The sequence below is a fragment of the Uloborus diversus genome, chromosome 4 (assembly GCF_026930045.1).
Source record: "Uloborus diversus isolate 005 chromosome 4, Udiv.v.3.1, whole genome shotgun sequence".
Lineage (NCBI taxonomy): Eukaryota > Metazoa > Arthropoda > Arachnida > Araneae > Uloboridae > Uloborus > Uloborus diversus.
This window is the reverse complement of record NC_072734.1, coordinates 119413731-119438384: the sequence shown is the minus strand read 5'-3', so window position 1 is coordinate 119438384 and position 24654 is coordinate 119413731. Positions and strand designations below refer to the sequence as shown.

The 24654-nt window shown below is 31.9% G+C and overlaps 2 protein-coding genes across 2 annotated transcripts; one reads left to right on the top strand and one right to left on the bottom strand.

Moving 5' to 3' along the window:
• Nucleotides 1-4781: 4781 nt before the first annotated feature.
• Nucleotides 4782-9619, bottom strand: LOC129220799 (DIS3-like exonuclease 2). Its single transcript, XM_054855230.1, has one exon. It carries the CDS (start codon nucleotides 9617-9619, stop codon nucleotides 5693-5695), a length of 3927 nt encoding a protein of 1308 aa, XP_054711205.1. The 3' UTR covers nucleotides 4782-5692.
• A 2187-nt stretch (nucleotides 9620-11806) lies between these two features.
• On the top strand, nucleotides 11807-22780 carry LOC129221353 (uncharacterized). Its single transcript, XM_054855824.1, has 3 exons — nucleotides 11807-11909; nucleotides 16972-17185; nucleotides 22497-22780. Exons 2-3 carry the CDS (start codon nucleotides 16976-16978, stop codon nucleotides 22632-22634), a joined length of 348 nt encoding a protein of 115 aa, XP_054711799.1. The 5' UTR covers nucleotides 11807-11909; nucleotides 16972-16975; the 3' UTR covers nucleotides 22635-22780.
• Nucleotides 22781-24654: the final 1874 nt, after the last annotated feature.

Genomic DNA, 24654 nt, shown 5'->3' with positions numbered 1-24654 from the left:
TCTGCTCAAGTATGGAATAAAATAACGAAAATTTTAGGAATTTTAAGACGAAATTTTATGATTTTTAGGACTACTCCTACCCCTGGTAAGTTCCAACAGTAGCATGTAAAAAGATCAATAATCTAGGATAACACTCAAGGTTTAATGATGAATAACACTTGAACTTGAGCAACAATGAAAACTTGATTATTTTTCATTGATAATCTAAAGAACAAATACAACTTGATTCTTTTGTTATTATTAATTATTCTGCTTCCCCCCAATCAATGATTAAACATTCAAATCCATTCATAAGTAACCATTAGATTTTAGATACAAGAGCATAAACTACAATATGTCTCACAGATGAAAAAATTCATTGATAATTTCCATCAATATTTAATTCAGTATAAAAACTTCACCTTAAATAAGATTTGATAAATAAAATTAAGCATGTTTGTATATAAGTATTGCATAAACATATATTTAGTGAAATTCCTCCTAAAAAACACTTCATTTTATGGACCAATGTGTTGGGAGAAATGTATTTAAAATAACTTAACTCTAATGTCTGTATATACAGAAAACATCTTTAAAGTACAGTCGGACCTCCATATATCGAAGTACAAATTGCTGGAAAAAAATTCGATATATAGAAATTTCAATATATAGAAACAATCTTATTTTATTGTACAAATCTCCTTAAACACAAAAATTAAAGCTCATTTTCGTGTTACGAAACCCAATTTTCTAATTTATACGAGCATCGGATTAAATGAAAGTTGATAATTAAAAAATTAACAAAAATTACATTTTTGTGCCGCCATACATCTTCAGTCTTCGGCAATTAACTTGATTCGCAACATTAGGGTTGTTTCGTTTTGACAGTGTAATCAAGAGAAAAGTAAAAAATCAATCTACTTAACTTGAATGATTTTTACTGAAGCTAAAAAGACTAGGAATGATAATCAACAGACAAAAGGGTTAACTTGAAACTGATTTTACAGTGTTACTGGTTACAACTTGGATTTCAAAAAAACTTGAGGAAATTTAAGAACTCCAGAACCAAACAATGACCTATTTACACAGCCCTCAACCCCAGATTCCTTATGAGTTTCGCAGCACCCTTTAGTGAACATAATTTTCTTCACTAATTTTCATGAGACAAACAGCCTGAAATTGAATCAAAATCTACGAAGTCTCTGAAAGTTTTTCGATATATAGAGATTTTTTCAATATATAGAAACAATTTTTCTACGTAATGAATATAGAAATCTGCTGGGATTTCAATATGGAGAAAATTTCGATATGTGGAAGTTCGATATACGGAGGTTCCACTGTACATTATATTTTTGCATATTTTAGTTTAGGGCAATATGTGATGCACTGAAATGATTTGAAAACCAGAAAAGTCAGTTTATTTCTCACAAGTAAGCCATGAATTGTGTTGTTCATTGTAAAAGTGGTGTATCTTGTAAATGACTTTATTATGCCTTATTATATAAGCTCCTTGCAAATTTTTCCTTACGAAGAAAAAAATAATAGTGTTCACCTAGTATTAGTTACTAGATATTAATCTTTTGAAAAATGCTAAGCTTTGCTTTTATATTAAAAGATACAACTAAATATGACATTATTTAGCAAAGAAATCCATATTTCAAAAATATGGATAAAGGCCACTTTTGCCATGAACGACGCAATTATTACTGACAGTTATTTTTTTACCTTAAGGAAGCTTTACAATGATCAACACCAAAAAACAAAAGGCAATTGATTTAAAAAAATTGAAATGCATGCAAATTAACTGTATACCACCATGCATATGAACCTATAATTAGAACATAATTATGGAACTCCAACTTCAGCATTTAGCAAGAATTATAACTCCTTTTTCTCTATAACAAATGCTGTTCCCTTAATGATGTATAAATATGCTTTAAAATATACAATACCTTCATAATAACTTTAGGGCAAGTATAGCCTATTAAGACTCTTGCGCCAAAAAACTCATTAGAACACCAACCAATTTAGAAATTCAGCTTTGAAAACCTTAACAAAGTAAATTAATTTTTCAAAAAGAAAAAAAAAAGGATTTGTTTCAGTAAAAATTGCAGATGAAAGGATTCTGAAACAAGAAATCACAGAATATTCGAATGCTATATCACAATATTCAAACACGGAACACATAATCAGTAGCATAACTAGGGGTTGGTAGGAGTCGCTCTCGCCAGGGGGCGTCATTCCAACTGATTAAAAAAAAAATTTAAGAGTTTTTTTTTTTTATCATAAAATTTGAAAAATGCTTTAAAAAATGAAAAAAAAAAAAAAAAAAAAAAAAAAAACCCGCAAGAAAAAGAGCTAGAGACACATACATAACATTGACTGGGAAGGAACATTGGGCATTATTGAAAACAATTGTAAAAAAGAAAATAAGAAAAAAAATTACAATGCTGCCTCCTATTTGTCAAATCAACTAATCAAAATATTCCAAAAAAAAATTTTTTCTTTGAGGTCACCACGCCAGAGGTCACAATGACCTCTGGCGATTTCCCGTGCGGGAAATCGGGGGGGGGGGGGGGGGGGGTGCAATTTCTTCAGTTCGCCAGGGGTGCTACTGCACATAACAAAAATGCTGTTTTGAAAATAACATTCTATTGTAAATATTTTTTAAATAAGTACCCCTATAGTAGGAATTTCATTATATATAAGCAGAAAAATTGCATGGTTTTTTTGGGAGGACCATACCTTCTCTATACAGAAAGCTCATTAAACAAGTGCAGTACAGCAGGGTCTGATTATCAAACACGAGGACAAAGTTCATGAAAAATAAAAAAATCTGCAAAAATAACAGGTAATATAAAAAAACAAGAAATATTCTTGGGCGTCTGAATATGGATGCAGGGTTGCAACTGAGTCTTATTCAACATAGATTCATTTTTCAAAAAAATGTCCCAAAAATAGGGATAAAAAGGAAAACAAGTTTTGAATGTTATTAAAATTCATCTCACATAAATAAATAACATTCTTCTTCAAGTCATTTAAATCAGAGTTTTAAATTCTCAAATGATTAAATTTAATTAATATTCTACTGTACTTGTTACTAACCCTTTTGCTGCTACGGCCACTCATAGACAGTGAGTGGTTTCCTTGCGGTGAGTGGTGTGTCTTGCTACGGATGCTCTGAGATGATAAAAGTGCAATTTATTCTTTGAATTTGGTACAGGTTATGGGATTCTGGTTCTCTTATGATGTCTCATAATCATATTTTGAATATATTTAATTTGATAGTCAAAAACTTAGCTTCAGTTATAAAAGCATATATCATCTTAGTTTTACAACAGTTCTCACAAAATAAATCTTTAGTTTCACATTTAAGTCATTCAAATTTGTTCAACCAGGTTTCTTTAAACTAATTGTTTTTAAAGGGACATATCAGGATTAAAAAATGAAATTTCAGAAATAATCAATATACCCTTGATAGTATAGCAATAACTAATCGCCCGTCACCATTTCAAGTGATCAAACTGTGTTGTTTACTGGAAGAATTTGGGGTTAAGGTGATTGCGCCAATGAATATATTAACTGCTCTTCGGGAGACAGGTTCAATTTAGAAAAAATTAGGTGTTTCTTTGAATGCTGGATTTTTTTTTTTTTTTTTTTGCAACCAAACATTTAATTTTTAGGTAATTGATGCACCAAGGTGCATTTTTTTGAAAAACAAACAGCCAGTCTTCACCCTCTAAGATAGTTCTTTATTCTAAGTATCTTCAGCTTAGAGCCTCATCTCCATGTAATATCTAACCTACAGAGGCTGAAAAAGTATTCTGCATTAGCCAGACCTTCTGAATCTGAAATTGAAAACCACACTAGCAGACTTAGAACTCAGTGGCAAAACAAGACTTTTCTCTTGAGTTGGGGATATGTATAAGTACTTACATGTACTCATATAAACATATTAAGATTGGTAATATAGCTTAAAACCAAGGGTTCAGGGAGAAGGTCAACCCAACAACCTGGTTGTGCTCATCAAAACTTGGATATTCCTTTGTTGTTCTTGTACTGGGTCATTTATGAATTCACTCAATATAAAGACACTACAATGGAATTACAATTTTATGTATCCTGTCGGACTAGTGATAAAACACACTGTAATAAAAACTTAAAATCGGGGAGGGGTGTAAATCTAAGCATATTGTTTAAAAATTGATACTTTGTTTGTGGAAGAAATCTGTAGCTGTTGCTTGATTTTTTACTTTTCTGCGAGATTTTATTTATAGCACGATAGCAATATTTTGCATATTTGTTTCTTGGTTTACATTTGCCTATAAAAATAGTTTTAGTGTTTTTATGTTTTACAACAAAGACAGTAAAACTAAAGACAACAGAAGAACAAATAAGAACAGAAAACATCAAAAACAGAAATAAAGCTAGAATTGCTCCGAACAGTTAAGAAACAAATTTAGAAAAAAACCAAGAAAGAAAGTTCATGAGTCTTATAAAAGAAATATGATTTTGATCTACTGTAAGAAAAATGTGTTAAGCAGATTTACCTAAACTTTGATAAGTTTTTGTAAAGCCAATTCGATTGGCAAGGAATCTTTAGCAACAGTTAAAAATACATCCACTAAAGTAAGCCTTACATGAAAAAAGGCAACGTAAAATCTGGAATATTTTAGCTTTACTGGAGCATGGCAATTTCCACGGACCAGCAGAAAATGAAGTTGGAAGCGGGATACAGTTTGAAATGGAAAATGTAAAATCGAGGTTCCACTATTTAGATATAGTTAATTCATGATCAACTATTTTCTTTTTTTTTTTTTTTTCAATGTACAAGCTATTACACCAATAAAAAAATAAGACATACAAAATGTTAAACACAACTGTTTCTCTGAAACTAAATAGGAGCACTTTTTAAATAATCTTTTACAATAGATAATCAAGTATGTAGCATTTGTGAATAATAATGGACAAAACAAATAAAATAAAATAAAATAAAATAAATAAATAAATAAATAAAATAAAATAGTAATGATAGCATGAGTAAAGTTCCATTTTGTCATAACAAATATTTCAATTAGTTGAATGAAATCAAACAAATTGGTTACTTCAATATTATATATATTTTTTCACAGCTCAGCTTTATTTTCAAGCTCAAAAAATAACAACCCATAACAAGTTCAAGCAAAGCATTGCCGCAAATATAAAACAACAATATTCAAAACATCTCAAAAAGGTTACATTTTTGTGTATTTGTGTGTGAATACAAAGATGTAAAGTTGAGCTTCCTTAACTTGAACAAACCAAAACTGAAATATTGAGCATAAAATTTTGCCTATCCTTTTATTTAAAATTGTACTACTTAAATCTGCACAAACAACAAAGTCCCAATTGTAAAAAAAATCTTGTTGCAAGAATACTGGTAGTTTCAATTTAATGAGATTCAACTGTGACTAGCTGTGCGCATACTGAGTGACGATATTTTCTGATTTACATTTAAGGAAAAAATTAAGTTATTTGGTATTGCCTAAAGAGGAATGATTAAATTATATATGCTTTATACAAAAACCTTATTTAGATAAATAATAGGTACATTTAATAAAATTCATAAGTTTTAGAATATAAAAATCAACATATAATAGAGTAAAAAATATAACACCATTATACCTTAAAATGCCACACAAACATTTTAAAAATCATTCACAGAGCTATTTACCTAAACTTTGATAGGTTTTTGTAAAGTCACTTTGATTTGTAAGGAATCTTTAGCAACAGTTAAAATTACATCCACTAGAGTAAGCATTACAATAGTTTGTCTCACGCTCTCTTTAGAATCATCTTTCCAGTATAAGTTTAATGTGGACACTCCTTGAGCTCGTTTGAAATCTTTCCTCACTAAAGGTAATTTATCACAGTAAACTCTTTTGATAAGACCCATCTCTAGAATAAGACAATCAAAAGAATGATCCATTACACCCATGACCATACCTTTGGCCTCCACTGAGCCTATATCGCGGATAAAAGCAGCTAAAAAGAGTTCCCCACTAGCCTCACTGACCTTTTTGGCATTGAGCTTTTTGTCATTGCAATGTGAAGCCCATTTCTGAACTTCTTGAGGACAGAGGTTAGGATGTGCGTCAAACTTAAGAGCGGCAGCCAGAAGACGATGTACAATCACGTCAGGATATCGCCTGATTGGTGAAGTGAAATGAGTATATAATGGAACGTTGAGAGCATAGTGATGAAATAACCGAGGCTCTTCCAGAACTCCAGTACAGAAGTACAGTGCACAGTTCATTGGTTTGGCAATTAAATTAGTCAGAGTCAGGAACCTTGCTTGTGCAGCAAAGTCATTCCCGGTATACCGATGAATAGAGTTTTGCAGGGAACCGCTGGTGCTAGAATCTATTACAATGCCTAAACTTTCACACATGGCAACAATATCTTGCATTGGCTTTATTTCAGGTGGAGGATGGCGACGAAGTAAAGCAACTGCTGGAAAAGACTTATAAATTTGTGCTGCTATTGACATATTAGCTAAAAGCATGAACTCTTCAATCAACTTGTTACTGTCCTTCTGAATGTACACATTGAATCCAGAAGGCAAGCCTGTTTCAGAATTCAATGTGAAACTCAGCTGTGGTTTATCTAGTCGTAATGCGCCATTAAGAAATCTATCTTCACGCAGTTTACTCGCTAAAAGATGAAGCTCGTTTACCCGCGTCATAACATCCTGTATGGTGAATTCTCCAAAAAGCTCGGGATGTTCCGAAGAATTCCAAACTCTGTTCGGGTTCTCAATCATATCTTGAGCATGCTCATAACTTAGCTTTATGCATGAATTAATAACGGTTCTTCCAATCCACTGGTTGATTACTTCGCCACTTGTATTCATCTCCCAAATGACAGAAAAAGTTAATCGATCTTTTCCAGGACTTAAGCTGCACAAATCATCACAAAGTACTCTTGGTAACATAGGGACTACTTTCTGCACTAAGTAGACACTAGTGGAACGTTTGCGTGCAACTTGATCTAGTTCACTGTCTTCCTTCACAAAAAATGAGACATCAGCAATATGTACACCAACTTCATAATTACCATTATCTAACTTGTTACATGAAACAGCATCATCCATATCACGTGCACTGGCAGGATCAATGGTAAATATACACTGATTTCTTAAATCTCTTCTTTTTTGGAATTCTGATGACGGAATTTCCCAAGTAGGCCCAGGAAGGCAATTCATCACAGAAATGGGAAAATCATCGATGTCCACACCATTTTCTATTAATACTCCAGTAGTCTCTGCTTCTATGTCTCCAGAATTACCAAGACTCTTTATCAGACGACCTGAAGCAAAGGTTGATGTTTCATTCCACTCTGTGATTTCTGATAAAAACAGAACGTCTGCATAGTCAAAAGGCCTATGGTAAAAATTCTGAGGACAGTCTGACATTGGCACCATTATCCTAGGAACCCGACTATCATTTGGAGAGAAAAGGGCCCATTTTGGATTCTTGTCAGGACAAAGTTTTAAATGCCCAGCAGCTTTACGGCTGTGGGTAGGATGTAATATATGAACAACTTTGCCAGTTTTTTGCACAAATTTTGGCCATTCAGGGTGTTTCATTACATCTTCAACAGTTATGTGTTCAATATCATAGATAATATTTTCAGATTCAGTGGCACCATTTGTTGCTGGAAGAACTGCTTCACCTGGCTTTGATTTTCTCTTCCTCTTTCGATGCCTTTTACCCTTGCTGGTTAGCTTGTGTTTTTTGGTTTCGTCTGTTATAATGCTTGAACTTACATGGTCATTTAAAGGCACAGGGTTTGAAACAAGGTTTTCATCAGAGCTACTCTTATGATCCTTACCAAAAGAAATTTCTGAAACAGCAGAGCAAACAACTGATTCATTGTTGATATCAACTGAAGATAATGATGGAACAATTATGTTTTGCTGCAGCCTGCATTCAGTTGGAAATTCTTTTGAAATAAGGGCATTGCTAACAGAAACTATTTCAGACAAAGAGTTGAACTGATTTAAATTCTGCTCAACAGTAACATCCATATTATTATTCTCAGCATCCTGTTGGCAAGCCAAAAATGCTGCATCTTCCAGCTTTTGAGCTAAATTTAAACTTTCTGAGCTATCAATACTAGCTGAATCTGTAAATTCGTCGCCAGATAGATCTTCTGGGGCCACAGCTATGCCTTCAATGTCACTGCAACTATCATCATTCATGATATAGTCAGTTGCTGGTTCTTCAGTACATAAAATAGAGTCCCCCTCAATATTCAGGAGCTCTTCAGGAGACACTATTATATTAACAGATGTCTCATTGCTGTTCCATGAATCACGAACCTGTAGGTCTGAATTTTCTTCAAGATGAAATGTACCTATTTCGCTCATATCACAAGGCGGATAAACATGTGATATTTGATTTGTTGAATTTTCCCTGGTGGCTTGACTATCATTTTTAATAGGAACTGCTTGAACACTATTTTGTTGCTCAAAACTGCTGGCAGGAGATGTTTTATCTAAATAATCATCAGATGATTCCTGAGAAAATGAAGTTGTACTACTTTTCTGATTTTCTGTTTTCTTTACATTTTTGCCCTGTTTATTCTTCTGCTTATTTTTATGCTTCGGAGGACTCTTTTCTTTTATAGAAATACCTCTGAACTCATTAGCCAAACGATCAATCCCTAGAATTTCCACAGTGTCAGACATTCGTTCATGGCAATTACTATCCCATGAGTTTGATGATACAGGACGGGATCGGAAGAATTTTTCAGGAGTATGAACTTGACATGGTGTTGATGGAGTAAGAGGCTTATAAATAGTTTCTGAAAAAGATTCTCCCGATTTTTCTTGATAGTCTTTAATGGCATCACACAGAACTCTCCATTCTTGCTTTGGATTTATTTGAACAACAACGACATCACCATTTAGTGCTCTATTTCTATTCTGCATTCCTCCAATGTAAATATCCATTTTACCATCTGGAGCAGAAACATAAGCATCTTCATAATTTCTTGGATTAATTCTTAAAGCTCCTTCAATGAATTCTCCTCTCTTCAGTCCTTGTTGTACTTGAAAAAGTGGTATATAAGGTTCAAACTTTATGCCTTTCCTTTGGGAAATATTTCGCTTCGTAGATGTAGTGCTAGGTGTTTTACAGTCGGGAGTTTTCGATCTATATTTGGAGGGATTCTTTTTTCCACTCTGCTGGAATCCTGGAGAAGGAGAGTAGCTATTTTTTGAAGTAGAAGCACTGTTTCTTACATCTAATGGTTCACTTGGCACTGAAGCACGTCGGTTTTGTTTGCATGGTTTTCGCATGTTATCAGATGAATTCAGTTTAGAAAGTAAATCTCTACCAATTTCAGATTCACACACAGTATCTTTCTTTAAATGATCCCATGCCCTGGGACTTCCTGGTGGATGTTGCTCTGAAGTTTCAATCAGTTTTAGGTCCTTCTTTGATTTCATTTTTCTACCCTTAGGTTTAACACTAGAAGATTCAGTTGAACTCTGCTTTGGAATTCGACATTTGACACCAGTCAGCTTTTGAGACCTACTTGAATTGTCTGCAGATGCTTGGACATCATTTTCAAGAGATATATTTTGAGAATTCATTATCTTGATTTATGTACAAAAAAAGTTTTTTTTCACTGAAAAGGAAAACACTTGATATCATAAAAGTTTACAACAAAGATTTTAAAATAAAAGCATGAAATTACATTGCATAACAAATAGTAAACTGAACTTTAGATGAAACAGTTCAACTGAATTTAAAATAAGTTGTAAAATACTAAAAATAGTAAGCAATTATACATAAGCGAGCCGGATTACTAAATAGGCAATGTAGGCACCCGCCTAGGGGCTCAAAAGTTTTTAGGGCCCCCAAGAAATATTGAAGTTCAAAAGCGAAAAAATGAAAAATGGTTTTCTTTTCCAACCAAAAATTTTTTGGCATTCAAGGTGAAAAAGTTAAAACTTCCTCATCACCACCCCTATTTTCTTCTTCTTTCTTTCCACTATCTCTTCTTCCCAATACTATAGGGTCCTTATCTTTTTCTTCCTTTTTTACTGCAGTCAAACATGCTTTCAACCCCTTTCAACCTGCTTTGAACCTAAAGTCCCCCCACGGTCGGATCGCAAAATGTTTTACAACCTATGAGACTCTGACCCTGGTTAATGTTATAAATGGGTGACCACTTGGCAATATGTCTCCAAGCTTTAGATCAAACAGTTTTTTCTTATCTAAGGCTATATAACATCAAGTTGGTGAAAAAATTGAGATGCCAAATTCAGTGTCAATTTGGTAATGTGCAAAGAGATTCCAATAGAATCAACGCTAAAATTGTGTGGAGCCAATTTTACTATATAATTTTTCAAAGTCATTGCAACAGATATAGGCCACAACAAAATTGCTTGTTTATTCAAAGATTTTTTTTAAATTTCAGCTCAAATTTACTTTTATATATTACAGGATTTTACAGCATTACATTTCATTTTTTCAAAATATCATTTTTTAAGAAAAGAAGCTCGTCTATACGTTTCATAAGAAAATGATCTATTTCAGTTCCGGTACCAAATCACAAAATGACCTAGTGCAATTTTGTTAAAAGTTAAAATGTTTATCACATATTAGATATACTGCTGTTACAAATTTTTTAAACCTAGCTTTTGATTAATGGGTTGCTAGGTTTTTGGCATCAAAGTTAAAATGGCCAATAATTGTATGGGGACCAATAACTTGACCATTTACTGATATGATGATGGTAACCAGGGCAGTCGAACGGAAAGGGGGGGGGGGAGGGGGGGCAATTGCCTGTGGCACCACGAAATGACAGGCAGTCGCAAGGTGCCCTCTCATTTCGTGTATCATAGATGCACAGTCATAAACACACAAAACAAAGAATCATTGCAATAATTCTCTATTTTTCCTAGTACACGAAAATCTTCCTCTCTTTGTTTCAAAAACATTCGTTTCTTTGTATCGCTGAAGCAGACACAAATTGTGAGATTATAAATGTTTAGAATCAAACAAAAGGCCACCTTCATCTTTGTCTAGTTCCTACCGCATTTCTTGGAATTCTGCCCCGATTGCAATGACGTAACCAGAAAAAAAGCTTTAGGGGGGCACATTGAAAAATTTTTTTCTTAATGATGTGAGGGGGGGGGGGTGTCCGGTCAAAACTTTGAGCTAGAACTTGATAGGCATTTAGTATTTAAAGGCTTTGGCTAAATGTGGGTAGGAAGAAGAAAAAAATTGAATTTTGAATATAAAATTACACAAAGATTTAAACTGGGTCAATTCTCCAGTTACCGAACATCGGAATTTCTTCAAATAATTTTAAATGTGAATGAAAACGCTTACTTTGTTTTATGTGAATTCAAATATAATTTTGGAGCACAGATTGGAGAATAATGATTAAGGTTTAGGTAAAATATAAGGCAGAGATAAGCCAAAAAGTTCAATAAAATATCAACACTTTTACACAAAAGGAAAGCTGAATATTTACACAACTTTACAAATTATATAATTTTAAAGTTCTCTCAAAGCCTCAGAAAAGCTCCATAAACAACTACATCAGCACTTCTGCCAGCCAGCCAGCAGACAAAATGAAAACATACAAGAAAAATATTCATTGCCAGCAAAGGAAATAAAGATTATTTAACTTAATTTTCTATAATTTGGTCAAACGATATCGCCTCATTTAACTTAAGTATAAAGAAAAAGAAATTGAAAGCATAGCTTTATTTTGGAAATTTAAAAGAGCTATGAAAATATTATTAACTGTCTGAGAATTAACTGTTATATGAGTTGGAAAAACCGTGACATCTTCAGTGTTTATTTACATTCATTTTCATCGAAATTGTTATTTCTGTTTCCGTGATAAACAAACGAAGCAAGAAAAAGGTAAAACTAGCAATTAATAAACCTATGTTTTTTTGCTTTGTGTAATAATATAGTTGTAGCATCTGGTGCAAAATAACTTGTTACCCTTCAAATAAAATCAACTTCTTTTACCATGGTTTCAAGCAATAAATAAATTTATTGTCCATTCAATCTATGAAAAACTTTTCCTGATGTATGATACTTATTATGTGAGTTTTAAGAGGGTCATTATTCATTGGGGACAAATAAATTGACTAGGACCGCCTTGTGCCCAGAGCCGGTGGATGATCGTCACATTCGTATTTGAAAAACCCACATTGGTTGTGTCTGCTGATTTTCTTTTGCGGGGATATTTCGATAATTGGGAATCTGGCGCGGTCGTCTCATTTTTGGCGTAAATAATTTTATTATGGTAACCCTGCTGATTTATAGTAACCCTATTTGAATAGATGATTCCAGTCTCTTTGTTTAGATTTGCAGAGAAAAATACCTCTCGTGCAGGTGCTGGAGCCAAAAACTGACGTCAATGAAGAAAGATCGCCAGATTCCCCATTATCGAAATATCCCCCCTTTTGCTTATACCTTCAATAGTTTTTTTTTTTTTTTTTTTTGACTGATCTTTCGTTTTCCATTTTTGTTTATTTTTTCTTAATAAACTCTGCATATTGTAATATTGATAGTCTGAAAACTCAAACCGCAAATCGTAACACTAACACACTTGGAGAATTTAAATGCCGCATTATTTTGCACATAAATGTAAGAAGTATTGGATCTAAGGTTGATGAATTAAACAGATTAATTAATGTTCTGGGTTTCAACTGCCATTATATTAACAGAATGAATAAAATTGGTGAAGGAGTAGCTCTTTTTGTAAAACAAGACTTTGATAATGTTTTTACATGTGTTAAATTTACTTTTATAACTGAATTTTGAGAAAATTGTCACTGTTGAATCTGATAAAGTTGTGTTTTCAACTATTTATAAACCTCCAAAAAGTGACTTTACTGCCTTTTTTCTGTTATTCATTCTCTGTGTGATTATGCTAAAAAAGTCAGAAAACAAATATGAATTTTTGGAGACTTTAAAAGTCACTCACTGCCAAAAGTTAAGCACAGAGAAGAAAATGTAAATTTTCGGAAGCCAGTCCAAATTGGAGAGACTGCAACTCGCTGCAGAGGTAGATAGAAGTATGCAAATAAGTTAAAGAACAGTCAAAAAAAAAAAGATAGTTGTTCCAGAAGGCAGCATTATGAAGGGTCACAAGAGCTGCTTGTAAGTACCAATAAAAGAGGGTTAGAACTTTTACGCGATTTGTTTTCAGTACAGAGGTGATTATTTGGCTTGGGTCATTCCATATCAAATCAACCAAAAAAAATTATTTTCAAATTTACCATCTCAGATTTTCATGAAAATTTCAGGGATTATACTGTTTGACATTCTAAATTCAGATCTACTTTTAAAAAAAATTAACCTCTTTTGGTTAATGAGTTATTAATCTTTTAAATCTGTAAAAAAAACACATTTTTTTACTCATCTGTTGCGCTTAAAAATGCTACAATTTTAGTTGTATGGGGTCAATACAGTTGGTCAATAGCTTATTTTAAAAAGAATTGCATGAGCTTTAATTTGACATGCAACTTGTATATTTCTCTTGCATTTTTAATTTTTTTTTAAATTTTTTAAATTTAATTTTTTTTAAGTTAGTGTTCTTTAAAAATTTTGAAAAAAATATATGTTTTAGTTGATTTATCCTAAAAATTTCAGAGTGGGGACATGATGGGATCAGCAGTTATAGCAAACAATGCAATGGTGCTACTTAGCATTTTTGTTTAAAAATTTAAAAAACAATAAATAAATAAAGAATACTTTTTTAAATGCACAAAACTATTTTTAACAATTTAAATTTATTTCAAAATATACATGTTTGAGTTTTTTTATTAATATTATAAACATTTTGTAGTAAAACTATGAATAGTTCAATTAATTAAAAAACCTTTAAATTTCAAAAAAATCTTAAATTTTGGTTATCTTTTATTCCTTTGAAGTTCTGTAAAGAGAACTAGCAAAGAAACTTCGAGGATGTAATTTTGAAATGTATAAACACATAGTAGAATTCGATACATAAAAATACCTTGTGGCAGATAAGTCTTTCATCTCCTCAGTTTGGAAAGTAGCTTTTTACTCGCCTTTGAATTTTCAGATTCTGAGAGATTATAAACCTTTCCAGTTTGTGTTGTAGGGTCAACTTTGGTTAGTATTTCCGTTTTATTTACAACCAATACATCAGGAATATGAGGGTACTTAAAGGATGGAGAAGGTCTATGAGGTTGTAAAAAACTTACTTTAACCTCCTCATTTTCAATTCCTAAAACACAACCTAGCCACCATTCATTATTATATACACATGTTACAATACCAACTATATCATTCAAGTCCAAATCATCAGCATCATCATGTTTGCTTACTATCTCTTTTATGTGGTGTGAAAAGGAGTAATATTTAACGAAAACTGTGCTTTTGTTTTTTGGTCTGTAATTGTGGAACTGTTGAGTTCCTTTCACTGTTATGGCTTCTTCAAAACTTGTTTTCAGAAATGCTAATTCTTTTTCTGTTGAATATATGAAATCGATATTTTTAATATTGTTTTTAGACCATTCATATAATTGACGGGGGGAAGAAAATTTAAAATAAAAGTAATTTTAAAAAGTAAGAGATTAATTTAAAAAAATATGATTTTAAAAAAGTAAAAGAAAATAATCTAAAAAAATTCTAATAAAAAACATATATATATATATATATATATATATATATTTTACAAAAAAAAGTGTCATTGCATTATTTGCTATAACTGCTGATCCCATCATGTCCCCACTCTGAAATTTTTAGGATGTATTTATTAAAACACATTAAAAAACATAAATTTTTTTCAAAATTTTTAAAGGACACAAACTTTAAAAAATTTTAAATTGTAAAATTTAAAAATTTTTTTAAAAATTTAAGAGAAATATGCAAGTTGCATGTCAAATTAAAGCTCATGCAATTCTCTTTAAAATGAGCTGTTAACCAACCATATTGACCCCATAGAACTAAAATTGTAGCATTTTTAAGTACAACAGATGAGTAAAAAAACATGAGTTTTTACACATTTAAAAAATTAATAACTCATTAACCAAAAAAGATAGATTTTTTTTAAAAGTAGATCTCAATTTAGAATGTCAAACAGTATAATCCCTGAAAGTTTCATGAAAATCTGATATGGTCATTTTGAGTGATTGGTTGATTTGACATGGAATGACCCGCTTTCAGAAGCCAAATGGAAGACTGATGGCATGCTCTTGGATACATTGAAGCAGGGCAATTCCATGATAAGGTCAACCAGATGATCAAATTTTCAAAATTAAAATTTCTAAACAAATGAGGTGTCATTTTAAAGGTAAAGAGTTGTATATTTTGAAATGCCTGTCTAAAATTTGATAACTTCAGTTATAAATAAGTTACAGTAGGTTAAACTAAGTTCAACATCTTGAGTATTTTCAAACCATATTTGGTGACTCTCGAAGAAATTCTGTTTTTTCCAAAAAATACAAACTAATATTATGAATTGAGATGAATAACCATTTAAAGATACAATGTGTTGCTGGTGATGTTGCAAAAATGTGTCAAAATAAAATTCATTTTGATTTGTGAAAGAATTCCTCTGGGGTACATTAAGTGTTTTACGTCCGACACCAAAATGTGCAGTTAATTATGCTGAGCCAATAATTTTAAAGCTACATGCATGTATTTTTGGGTACGAAGTAAGAATTTCAATCTCTTTGATGTAACCTATTTTCATTTTATAACAAGTGAATATTTTTTACTAAAATCTAGGTGTCGAACGTAAAATTTTTTTTACGTCCAACACATTTTCAACATTTTACATAGAAGGAATTCTGATTGCTAAATTTTTTGTTATCATTTTGATAATTTTAATAGAAAGCAGCTACTAAATTCAAGAAAATTCGTAAGAATAAAGCTAAAAACTTGATTGGTTGGGAAAGATGAAACTTATGTCGCCAGGGAAGAGTAAACAAGAAAAAAATATTTCACTCACAACTGACATTTTTTCCATATTGCTTTCTGTTTTGTATGATATTCATTTGATTATTTTGTGTTATAGATATTGACGCATGATTTACATAATTCCCATGTACACTTTCATATTTATGCAGAAAGTATTTCATACAGTCGGACCCTATTTACCTTATTTAAAACCCCTAATAAGCAACTGCGCAAAAATATCCATAATTAGAAAGTGAAACTGAATTAGGAACTTTTTATTCAGCATTTCACAACGTATTACACACTAGTTAATTTGAAATTTTAAACTACTAACACTAAGTAATGATGTTTGATGATTGACAATTTCCTTGATACTTGACTCGAAATAGTTCTCTTTTGACTTTATGGAGAAAAGAAAATACTGTGTCATTTGCAGCCTGCTGCATGAGATATGTTTTTACAGTTTTTAGGCCATATAATGCATAAAGCACTTGAAAAAGTAACAGTTTTAATCGGAGTTTCACTATCGCTTTTCTGCATCAACATCAATGTTCGTTGGTTGCCCCCTCGCCCATCAAAAATTACTGATTGATTCCAAGGAAAGTCTTTTTCTATTTCGGACAATATGGATATATAACGTTAGGAAAGCAATCCAATGTTTTCTAACGCAAATTAACAAAAAAAAAAATTTTGGCTGTAAAACAATTTGTTAATTCGGCGTTTATTGTTCATGAAATAGGGGTTTTGGCCTTCATTTTAGTTGGGGAAAAGAAAAATTTGTTAAGTTGTGAAATTCGTTAAATAGAGGTTCCATAAATCAGGGTTCAACTGTATAATGATGTAGGATGCACACCAGTGTTTTGCAATGCATCGCTCAGCCCTAATGTGGAGACTAGTTTAAAGATAGTTCTTAATATTAGTTTGACTCAAACCAATTTAGCTGGGCCCAGAGCCTCATGTTTGTTGCCACTTTTGTATTTATATTTGCTTTACTTATTCTATGTCTAATAAATATAAACCTTAATTTTTATTTTTTTGTCAGCAAAATGACTGGAGTGCACCCCTTTTATTCCGTTACTCGTTCACCATTCATGGATATAAATGGTCAATTTGGAAACGTTCAACACATTCCTAGGTGTCGAGATATGGAACTAAATGTTATGGATTGCCAGGACGTATACGGCAAAAAAGGACTGATAAAACAATGCAGAGACGTCTATGAAGATTATTATGAATGTGTCTGGAATGAAAAATCGGCAAGTATTTATTTAGTTATAAATGTAAAGCTCAATTAAAATGTGCCTTTTTTATATCAATTATTTTGTCTTTTTTGCCTAGTGTTTTAAACAACAGCTGCTTGGTCATCATAATATAGTTTTGTTTTAAATTTCATTCCTTTAATGGAGTCATGCGATTAAATCCACCTCTTGTTGTTTGGGTCAATGGTAAATTTGACATTCACAGTTGATTATTGCAACCCACAGTGAAGCATCGTTTATATGTTTGTCTTTTACACGTTTTTATCAATTATACGTTTTTTAAAGTTAGTCCCTTCAGAGACTAATACACATTAACCTGTATCTATTATACGTTTTTTTCATTTATACGCTCTTTTCATACAGTCCCTTCAAAAACGTATAAACGATGCTTCACTGTATATATTGTATGTTCTATTGCATTAGTTTTATCAAATAATTGACTAATAAATTTAAAAGTGCATTCTTTTCACAAAAATGCAAACACCTCTTATTATTGCAGAAGTTACATCTGCAAAACATTGTAAAGTTCAAGTGTTTCATTGATGGTAACAGATTGAACAGTTTTAATGAGGCAACACACTTCTTCATTCTTGGGATTCATTGAAATTGTAACTATAGTTGGGGCAAACCGAATCTGGCAGCAATGTAATGCTGTAATTAGGATCTGTTTAGCCTTAAGAATGCTGCCAGGTTAGGATTGCCCCAACTACCGGCATTAACTGCAGGGCAGTTCTCGAAAGATGCAAACAGAAATGTTAACTTAAGCATTTTATTGTTTTTTTTTTTCCAAATTAGCTCACAATTTAGTTTTCTTTCATGTTATATATCCAAAATTATAATGTATAAACAACATTAAAAAGACCAAGTGGTTTTAAAAAAATAACTAAACAGTGAATTTAATCATTATTCTGTTGGTTAGTTTTTTGACAGAGCTGGCAAGTATGTCTCATATTTGGAGCGCACTGAGTAGGTCCATAATTTTCAATATTGTTAACACTTGGAAGGCCGATATACCTAGAATGGGCGGAAATGATCAAAATGACCATTCTTTAAAAGAAACTGTAAATACAAAAAACTCCAGATTATCAGTGGCACGGAAACCACAGATAATCCGCAAACTAGGTAAAAACAAATGCAAGCATACGTGTAGCTTATGCAGTATTAATAACACTAGCATATATTTGAACAAAGGAAAAAAATAACAGTGTGCATAAAAAATGCATGCAAATAGCTAAAAAAAGGATTACTTGTTATTGGAAACGTATTACAGAAACACACAAGCAAAGAAACTCAGTTGGACCAAAAAAAAGGCACTGGGGATAGGTTGAGAAATTTTTAAAAACTGCTCCAGTCATTTTCTTATGCACATAAGTAGTGTAGGTTCAAAATTAAGTAAGTGGGGTTGATCTAAAAATAAGTAAAGTAGCATAATTTCAAAATCAGGTTTCAACCAGTCAAATTTCTGTGTCATTGGAAGAGAGGGGAAGAAAAAGGTAGAAATGTCTAAAAATAGATTTTCAGCGTGTTACGTTAAAATGTGTGCATTTATTTACACGCAGTTAATCATCGAATAAAAAGAAAGTTTTTCTGAAAGTGTGAAAGGACTCGGGTAATTGAGAGTTTACTGTATAGTACAACAATGTATATAACCAACAGGGTTCGTACGCTCCGGGAAAACCGGGAATTGTCAGGGAAAATGACACTGTCAAAAATGTCAGGGAAAAGTCGGAGTTTTCAAATTTTGTCCTCCAAAAATTTTTTTTTCCATTTTTTTCCCAAGGAATTAAGTACCATGAGATCTAGTCTTCGTTTTTATTGTGATTTCACGAAGAATATTATAAATTTTTATCTAAACCGACGCTGGCACTTCAATCGAAACTACAATCGAAAAATGAACGTTTTTTTTTCACAACGAACAATGCGCCAAAAGAGCGAAGTTTTTCTTACATGGAGTCAGTGAGGGAAACGCATTTCTTTATACTGCCTAAAGTTTTAGATGGGTTGCCACAACATTCTGTTCGTTTCAGGGTTCGTACGCTCCGGGAAAACCTGGAATTATCAGGGAAAATGACATAGTCAAAAATGTCAGGGAATTTTCCAAATGTGTCCCCAAAATTTTTCTTTTCCCAATTTTTTCCCAGGGCATATTGTTTTATGAGATCTAATCTTCATTTTTATCGATGTATTTAGAAAAAAATTGTAACAATTTTGAAGCAATGAAAAAAGTGGCGACCCAAAAAATCTTCAGCAGCCGCTATTTTTGGCTCTCAGTAGTTCCCAAGGAAAAAAAATCAGGTGAACAGGAATTATGCACAAACTCAACAGTTGAGAAAACAATTTACTGCTTCGGAAGCACAACCTGTAGATGGGAGGGTCGATCGGGGAAAATCGTTTTTTTTTCTTTTTTGATCGGAAAATCATTTCAGCTATGTGTGAAAAGTAGTCGCCATCTCTGGTCATTCACAAGATGGAAGTAGATACGATCCTAAAATGCATAAGTTTCTAAAAACAAAGCAGAATTGGATGTTTTCTTTCATTGAAAACTGATGAAAATAACAAAAAATGGTCTGCAAATTGTTTTTGTATTATTATTATTATTTAAAATAATTTTCTTGAGAAATGAAAAATTTTGTTCTTAAAACTTAATCTTATCCTCACTGCCTCGGACGCAAATATGATAAAAACTTTTCAATGAATTGTAGTTTCGTGAAGAATTATTTTTTAATTGTCTTCATGCGACAAATTAAAAAAGTTATTTCTTATTTTTGGTCATAGCCGCCATATTTGGCCATTCCTAAGATGGAAGTACACAAGACTTTTTAAGTGCCTAACTTCCCGAAAACGGCATTGGATGTTAATTGCAATGCAAACTATTGAAAACAACACAAATTGTGCCTTTTTTTCCGGATTATTTGTAATTATTTTCTGGAAAAGTGCAAAATTTAATCTTCATAACATTTTTTTGTTTTAAAGGATTTAGACTCTTATGTGCTAAATACTGACTATTTTGCTTTTACTGTAGTTTTTTAAGGATTATTAATCATTTATTACTACTTTATACTACAAATCCAAAAATCTACTTATTATTTTAAATTCTTCACTTTGTCGCCATTTTTGATCGTTTGCACAATGGAAATAGACTTAAACTTCCAGAAACAGAATTGGATGTTTATATCAATGTGTACTGTTGAAAATAACATTAAATGTGCAAAACGTTATGAATTTTTGAAAATTAACTATTACTTTCTGGAAAAGAAAATTTGAAATTTTAATGTAAGCGTCCTTTAATATGTGAAAAAAAAAAAAGATTATTGGCATTGGCCTAAAGATCGACGGATGTTGATTTTTGTTACTATGCATTACATGGTATGACGATTGATGCAACAAGTTAATCATATTTATACAGTAGAACCTCTATTAAGGGACACCTCCGAATAAGGGACACCTCTATTTAAGGGACATTTTTTCTGGTCCCAGTCCCTTTGAATAGGGTCTTCCATGTATTTACCTCTAATTAAGGGACACTCTGTTTAAGGGACAGTCACAAAGCCAAAAAATTCAAAAAAATAATTTATTAGCGCATAAGAAATAGTGAATTTACTGGAATTCAAGATTCACTTTTCCTCTAAAAATTAATTGAGGTAAGTTTGACATAAACATATGAGAAGGAAACAAGTTATGTGTTGTAAAAAAAACTTGCTGGAATTAGCCTGCATGATTTGCCCTCTTAACCATTTATTCAAGTCGGTTGAAGGTGGACGGAGAATGCACAGCAACTAATTAGCTTTGTATATAAAACTTAAAATTTTAACATTCATTGTAATTCACTTAGTATTACATAGTAAATTGCATAACATAAAGCAAATATATTTAATGAATTGCTTCAAAATTATTTCTGTGTGCAACAAAACTTTGCCTTTACAGAATTTTTGATTAAATTTTAATTAATAAAATAATATAAACTTAGAAACCTGAGTAATTGAATTTTATTTAGCATGTATGAAACATTTTCAGCATTTAATCATAAGTGTTAATAGTAAATGTTTATTGTGATATTATACTACTAAGTACACGGCATGCATCAATTCATCCACCTCCGAATAAAGGACACCTCTACTTAAGGGACAAAATGTCTGGTCCCCTTAGTGTCCCTTATTGAGAGGTTCTACTGTACTGAAATTTAGCTTTGCATTTTGCTCAATATGTTTTGTGTAACCTACTAATAAGAAAATAGTAAGAAGTATTGTAAACTAAAAGCGGATGCTAAAAGGTTGCTGCAGGACTACAGCAAAATGCTATAATATTACGCGAGACATCAAAGAAACGCTAAAATAAGTTGAAAGTACTCTGTTTTCAACAAATAGTAAACAAATTAAAACAATTTTGAACAAAATGTTTAAAAAAAACTTAAAATTTTGACAGACAAAACAAAGGGGGAAAAAAAATCCAAGGTTTTTTTTTTTTTTTAATCTAAGGGGAGAAGTTTCAGTTCTTCTGCATTGCTACTTTAAACAATTTTAATTATTTTGAAAATATTACTATTTAAACTTAAATTTTGAATGAAGCGAGTAACCTGGAATTTTCTAAAAAACAACCTGGAAAAGTCAGGGAACTTTTTTTAACCAAAAGTGTATGAACCCTGACCAAGAACATCGTTTAGGTTAGCTCTGATATAACTTATACTGTTTAACTTAGAACATACAGCTAAAACAAATTGAGAATATTTTTGAAACATCTTTCATGTGCGCTCAGTTCAAATCCAGTAAAGAAATGACATGCCATGGGAAAGAAAAGAAAAAGAATTCTGCAAGTGAATATTTAAAAAGGTGTGACTAATCACACACTTAAAATCGTATTTCTTCCTGTCTTTCGCATGGAAATAATCCAATAAAAATTTAAACAAAAGTGAAAGACAGTCATTTTGACCACCGTTGGACATTCTACATATAATTGAAATTTGTATAGAAACAAAATAAGATAAATGGATGAATTTTTTTGTAGAAGATGTACATCAATATTTTGGCAAAGCCTAAAAATATCAAACGGTTTAGTCAAAACCAAAAAAATTAAGCACCTTTTAAATTATTTCTGCTTAAAATGACTGATCTGGCCATTCTAGTATTATTTTTTTTAAATTTGCAATTTGTTAATGAAGATTATTGGGAAAGTATTTGTTCTTAGAATATTGATTAAATTTTGGAAGTTTTTAGATTGTATAAAATGGATTTTCAAATATTTTTTTTTTTAATATGTTGTTTAATGAATTTTTAAATGATCAATAGTTGATGTGCTTTTTTTTTTTTTACAGAAAGCTAGAATTCTTGCTATGGAAAAAGAGCGCACTCGTCAATATTTAGCTGGTGAAAGAGATAAGAAGAATAGGTATGCAGAAACACCCAAGTTGGACAGCTTTCATAAAACCTACGTGCAAGGAGAGATGGATTAGAGATTTGTATCAAATTTACCAAGTTTAAATTTTGTAATGTGAACTAAAACATCATAAATAGCTTTCAAACAATGTTTTATGTGTTCTTATGTTTGTTCAAGTAAAAACGAGTTTGGAATTTAGGTGATTAAATGTTAAAACTTTGACTTTGACTGTCATTTAAAAAATGAAACACACTTTTTAAAGCAAAAAAAAAAAAAAAACTAAAATATATGTAAAAGTATTTTATTTACATTAATACGTATACAAGTACATAATATTAACCTACAGTTACATCTCTAAAAAGACAATTTAGCATGCATAGTAATTACTCTTTAGTGGGATATACAGCATGTCCCCATCTAACCTGCAAAAAAACCCCTCTATTTTTGTAACCGTTAGTCCTAGATGAAAACTTCCAGTTGTAAAAATGGTCAAAATGAGATACAGAGTTAAGAGTTATAAATGAAAACTTTTGAAATCTATTTTTTTAAATGGTCCCCTATATTTCAAAAAACAACTTGAACACACAAAAAAGAAAGGAAAAAAAAGACAGCAGAGCCAATATTCACCGAGATATGAAATGCCTCGCAGTCAATTACACTTTAGGGGAGGGGGGATATAGTGGCTAGCTATTGTTTGACATTATATGCGTGTTACTTATCCTACTTGGCAACGTCTTGACTAAGTCCATGAACCCCTGCATTTTTAGTCGCTCCAAAACAGCAGAAGGGTTGGAGTACAGCTGCCTCTTATTACAGCGGATGCAGGAAAAAATATGGGCCGGAGTGGCTTGATTCATATTTCATTTTAGACTCAATTTTGGAACTGTCGTCTTGATTTCAAAAAGAATTTTTAACTGAAATTTTCAATTTTTATTTTAGAAAGTTTTTTTCAACAGGAAATGATGTATAATGTGGATTTACTTGAGTGTCTTGGGGACTTATTAGGTTTGATAGTTTTGATTATAAAATTAATAAAATGAAAATGTTCCCCTTTTAGTGGAAAGCATCTACAGATTTTCAAAAATGTAAAAAAAAAAAATTACATGGAAATACTTGAGGCTGTCAGATATTGATAGTTTAGATGCCCCAATGTATTTCTGATACCAAAGGTATGCTCATCAGCCGACTTACATGGCGGGGAAGCGATCGGGCAGGGAAGAAAATAGATTTTTTTTTCGAGCATGTCAGACATTTAGTGATGATATGGGATATTGATCAGGATTTTAAAGATATCTCTAAAATACCACCTTTCAAAAGACTGACATTTTGAAGTGATGTAAGCTTGTAGCAAATTTTTGAAATTGAGAAAAAAAAAGTCATATTAAAACACTTGAGTGTGTCAGATTTTATACAGAAGGTTCAGCTTGATGTTGCAGTCATGGCAGCCTGAAATGTGACAAATTATTTAGAGAGTTGTTACTAATCCAACAGCTAGAAAAAAAATCCCCAATCAAACCAACTCAAAATGAAGTATTTCGTTTCCACTCCACAGTTCAAAGGAACTGGGCAATGGAGGACCAATGTAAACATTTTTATTGAGTACTTTCAATTAATACAATGAGAGAAAAACCATCGAACTAGAAGAAGGTTCAACGGTAATAACGTAAACACTGCACCTCAGGACCCAGGGGTGCCCACTCCCTAAAATGAGAAAAATACCCCTTAAAAAACCCTCCCCCCCCCTCGCTAGGCGAGCAATGCCGAAAACAACCCAAGAGACACAGAGCTATCTTCTAATTCTTTTATTCGTTTTTATTTGTGTATATAATCTTGTTTATTTGTTTATTTTACGGAAAAAAGTGCTAAACTTCTGCAACGATGACATTGTATTATAATTTACAATAATGTAACGTGTAACCCTGAATACCACTCACCTGCAACCAAATTCTTAAGTCTCAATATTGGAAAAAAGACTTTAATTACAGGGTAATTTTAAGGATCCCAAAGCTATCTTTTTAATTAATTTCATTGACGGGAATAAACTTCTTATGGGACCAATGGGAAAAGTTCCTGAATTTTGAACCTGTGAAATTAAC

What these genes read in the sequence shown, in the direction of transcription:
- LOC129220799 (XM_054855230.1), bottom strand. Translation starts at nt 9,619, where the DNA reads ATGAATTCTCAAAATATATCTCTTGAAAATGATGTCCAAGCATCTGCA.
- LOC129221353 (XM_054855824.1), top strand. Translation starts at nt 16,976, where the DNA reads ATGACTGGAGTGCACCCCTTTTATTCCGTTACTCGTTCACCATTCATG. An exon ending in GTGTCTGGAATGAAAAATCG is followed by an intron (nt 17,186 to 22,496) that starts GCAAGTATTTAT and finishes TTTTTTTTACAG; the next exon opens with AAAGCTAGAATTCTTGCTAT.